This window comes from Prunus dulcis, chromosome 7 (genome assembly GCF_902201215.1).
Source record: "Prunus dulcis chromosome 7, ALMONDv2, whole genome shotgun sequence".
NCBI lineage: Eukaryota > Viridiplantae > Streptophyta > Magnoliopsida > Rosales > Rosaceae > Prunus > Prunus dulcis.
The window spans coordinates 1,687,760-1,692,036 of NC_047656.1; the positions used below are offsets into that span (position 1 = coordinate 1,687,760).

General features: G+C 37.5%; 1 protein-coding gene across 1 annotated transcript; it reads left to right on the top strand.

Moving 5' to 3' along the window:
• The first annotated feature begins 217 nt into the window (after positions 1-217).
• Positions 218-3,348, top strand: LOC117633804 (plant cysteine oxidase 2-like). The gene is made up of 5 exons (XM_034367587.1): positions 218-777; positions 1,928-2,049; positions 2,251-2,407; positions 2,498-2,701; positions 2,988-3,348. Exons 1-5 carry the CDS (start codon positions 528-530, stop codon positions 3,116-3,118), a joined length of 864 nt encoding a protein of 287 aa, XP_034223478.1. The 5' UTR covers positions 218-527; the 3' UTR covers positions 3,119-3,348.
• The last annotated feature ends 929 nt before the right edge of the window (positions 3,349-4,277 follow it).

Here is a 4,277-nt window from a genome sequence, read left to right on the forward strand (position 1 = left end):
TGAGCAGATATCTAGCTAAAAGGCTTTCCCATAACCAAAACCAAAACCAAAACCAAAACCAGGGGTGGGGTGACCGCCAGTTTCAACTAAAATCTATGGGGGGCAACCGCAGAAACCTTTCTTACTTGCTTAGTTTTTCCACCATCCATCCCCACTTTCTTCTTCCATCATGCCTTTCCTTTCCGCCCCTGGTTTTGCTCTCTCTCTCTCTCTCTCTCTCTCTCTCTCTCTCTCTCTCCTAACTGGATCCTTATATATAATCCTAAATCCTTCACTCTTTCCCACTGTTCTACAAGTATATCATCGTCGTCCCACTTCTTCTTTGGCATTTTAACAAACACCTGTTGATCACTCAGATCAGCCTGACAGACAGTTACCCGCAACATAGAAGAAGAAGAACTTTGCTTGCTTGCTTGCGCATTATTCTTCATTTCGAATTCTGGGTCTTGAAGCAGAAAGTCTTTCGCGTCGTCGGTGCACTTGCTTTGTTTATTTGGGTGCAATTTTCCAAGTGAAGATATATACATATGACAATGGAGACTGCGAGGTTGGTGGAGCAGGGAAGAGATCACAAGGTCGTTTCGCGTGTCGGGCACGCTAGCAAGGTTGGGTATCATGTGAGCAAGGCCATAACGAAGAGAAAATGCGGCAAGAAGATCAAGCATTCGGTGCCATCAACGGTACTGCAACAGCTCTTTGTTTCGTGTAGACAAGTTTTCAAAGGCCCTGGAACTGTTCCTTCGCCTCATGATGTACACAAATTGTGTAGCATTCTTGGTATGTTCTCCAAATTTTCATACTTGCCAGAAATGCATCTTGTACTGTGATTCATTTTTGATAGGAATCTTGTACTTTGAATATTTGATTGATCCTCTGCTTTTAAATTGCATATATGTTCTTTGGTTATTGAGGTTCCAATCCCTGATCTTTTCCATCTGTATATGTATATCTGTTTTTTGGTAGGAATCGTATGTTCCTGTCATTCTGTTTTAGGCAAAAGTCCAAATCTGAAAAAATGTAAGTGAACAAAGCTACTATTCATAGCTAAATTCAATGGGCATTGCTATAAACAGGAAAAAATAAAAAATTGGAGAGCACCATATGCTTTGTTTTTTGGGTTGGTAGGCTACATATGAACGCAAGGTCAAGGCGTGGACCCCAATCTATGGATTTGGGGGACCAAGAGTACCTAGTTTTGAGTTGCCAAAAGGGAATGGTTTCTCTTGTCTTCTTCTATTAGAAGCTTCGGTCAGGTACTTGACCAAAAAAAAAAAAAAAAAACTTCGGTCAGGAGGAAAACTAATTGAAAGCGATTATTTCTGTTGATAATTTTAATATTATTTTGTTGTGCGTAGTGTATGCTTTTTGAGACTTAATGGTAACTTACTCGCTGTTTTGTATGTCTTGGTGATTGCAATTTTGGCCTGGCTTGTCCTTGATTTGAAAAATTCAAGTAAATCATAAAGCAATGAAAGATCCCCAGTTTTTAAAGCATTGTAGATTTTCCTAGACGAAACCCCAATTTTGCATTTTCGCCAGAATGCTCGGTTTAATATTTATTTGATTAATTTTTCCTACTACCCGAGGTGGATTTTGGGGAATTAGAGAGGAGAGTAAGAAATGTGCGTTGTCCAGAAAACAGAGGATTTGTCAAGATGCAGACAATGTGTGTTTACTTGAGAAGTTGTGCTGTACTTCAAAATATGCTGTAGCGTGCACAAGATAATGAAAGTAGGATATATATACACGGACATGCCTGTGGGAGAGGGGCAGGCTAGCATTTGTATTGAATATTTACGGGTAATACATAAAATTTTGATTCATTCCATGCCTGAAGGAAACATTGTCTGAGTTGATTGCATTCCTTAATACTTAATGTGGATGTCCTTAACCTTCTTGACAAGCGTTATTTCTTGTGGTACTGTAGATAAGATGAGACCAGAAGATGTTGGGCTTAGTAGGGATCTGCAGTTCTTCAAGCCTAAAACTGTGGTCCAAGGGACTCCTAGGGTCACATATACAACAATATACGAGTGCAGTAATTTTTCGGTAAGTCTAGTATTTACTTGAGGATAATTTCTCAGAACAACTGCTAAATTAGTTCCTTTAAAATTACCATATTTTGCTTGTTCACTAATTAAATTCATAGAATTCATACAAACTTCAATATTCTAATAGTGTGCTGTTTTTTCCATAAACCATTTACTCGGCCATTTGTTGATCACGCTTCCTGTTTATTCTTACGTGCAGTTGTGCTGCCTTTTTATTCCAGCAACTGGTGTTATCCCACTCCATAACCATCCAGAAATGACTGTTTTCAGTAAGCTTCTATTAGGCAAGATGCATATTAAATCATATGATTGGGTTGATCCCGTCAATTCAGATGGCTCCACACCAGCCCCTCAATGTGAGTCTCCTTTTTCCCTAGTTCTTTATTTCATTTTAAAGAAATCTATGCGGACGATGGATGGGTAACCGGTGTAGGATGGTTTTGCAGTGAGACTGGCAAAGTTGAAAGCTGATAGCGTCTTCACATCCCCTTGCAATACATCTGTTCTATATCCAACAGAAGGTGGCAACATCCATGCCTTCACAGCCATTACCCCATGTGCTGTGCTGGATGTGCTTGGACCTCCTTACTCTAAAGAAGATGACCGGGACTGCTCATATTACAAAGATCATCCCTATGCTGCTTATTCAAGTAAGTGAACTTTTGCTCTGTGGTCTTCATGAGCACTTTCTTCTTTGAAAATTTGCCAAAAGCGTGTGATTTATTTCCTTTAATATAGTGGGACAACAATGTAAGCAAGGTGTGATGCATATGAACCTTTCTAAATTCTCAAACTCTTTGAAGCTTAATTCGTATCTGTATGATTTACTTGGGAAGAAAGTGCACTGCTCAAAATATTGAAACTTTGATTACTGGAAAGAATTCAAGTTTGAGTTTATAAACTGTGCCTGATTCACCCGGCAATGTTTCAATGCAGATGGAGAGGCATCAGTAACTGAAGGGAATGGTGATTGTTATGGGTGGTTGGAAGAGATTGAAATGCCTGAGAACTCAGAAATGGATAAAATTCCGTACTTAGGACCACAAGTTACTGAGACGAGTTGCTAGGATTGGATGAATGCCTTTCAGTATTGATTGTTCTCCACATTCCTCTCTCTCTCTCTCTCTCTCTCTCTCTGCGCCTGGTACAGTGTTTGAATTAAGATATGCTGGTTGTAGAGAGCTTCATTTCATTATTTTGTTCTTTACTATGTAACATAGTTTTACAGAGTTTGATAAAGACGTTAGGTGGAATGTTGCCTTTCAGCCCATGGTTTATGAATTGTTATTTTGCTAAATATAATAGTCAAACCAAAATCCAGGAAAGAAAAGGGTGGTTTTCAATTTGTCTAATCTAAGGGAATGTAAACGTGCCCTAAAAGAAAACCCATTTATTCTTTGATAAGGGCTCCGGGCCAGGCTTAAGCTTCTTTGGTAACTTCCAAGACTAAGGCAACTGCTTTGAGTTTTCTGTTCTTATTAAACTTTAAACAGGACGCATATGCATACGTCACCTCAACCAGAAAATTTTCTTTGTAAACAAAAAATAAAGGGTTCCAACTCAAAGCAAAAGGGTCCAGCATTTACATTCTACATAGGTGATGCCTTCATTCCATTACCCTATAATAAGTACCCCTACGTTTGGGCGATAAAACTTAAGGCCACGTTTGATATGCGGGACTGGATTAGACTATAGCCTAGACTAACTAAATGACTAAATTTTGCTAGTCTAGACTAGTTAAACGACTTCATTTTGCATTCTTGGAATGATTAATGTGGACTATAAGGTTGACGGTTAATAGGGATAAGTTTTGGACATCAACCTCTTAATTATCAATTTCAGGCTAGGGATAAGTTTTGGACATCAACCTCTTAATTATCAATTTCAGGCTAGTTACATTGGTGTGCCCGTTTTCTACACAAATTAAAGACAATTTCTTTAAATTGGTCTGCAAAATTATTTTTAAAATAAATTTCAATAATGTTAGTATTCAAAAGCTAATCAAGTACACCATATTTTTCTTATTTTATAACTGTTGATTATAAAAATAAAAAATATTTTTTTAAAAAAAAAAAAAAAAAAAAAGCAGTCGCATTTGGCCGGTTTGTATCATATAGATTTCAAACTAATGCATTGAAATTGTGACCCTTTTAATTCTGATATTATTCCACTAAATTTTTTTTAAGTATTAATAATTCCTCTGTATAAATTTAATTACATATTTGA

What these genes read in the sequence shown, in the direction of transcription:
- LOC117633804 (XM_034367587.1), top strand. Translation starts at nt 528, where the DNA reads ATGACAATGGAGACTGCGAGGTTGGTGGAGCAGGGAAGAGATCACAAG. An exon ending in CTCCACACCAGCCCCTCAAT is followed by an intron (nt 2,408 to 2,497) that starts GTGAGTCTCCTT and finishes ATGGTTTTGCAG; the next exon opens with TGAGACTGGCAAAGTTGAAA. An exon ending in TCCCTATGCTGCTTATTCAA is followed by an intron (nt 2,702 to 2,987) that starts GTAAGTGAACTT and finishes GTTTCAATGCAG; the next exon opens with ATGGAGAGGCATCAGTAACT.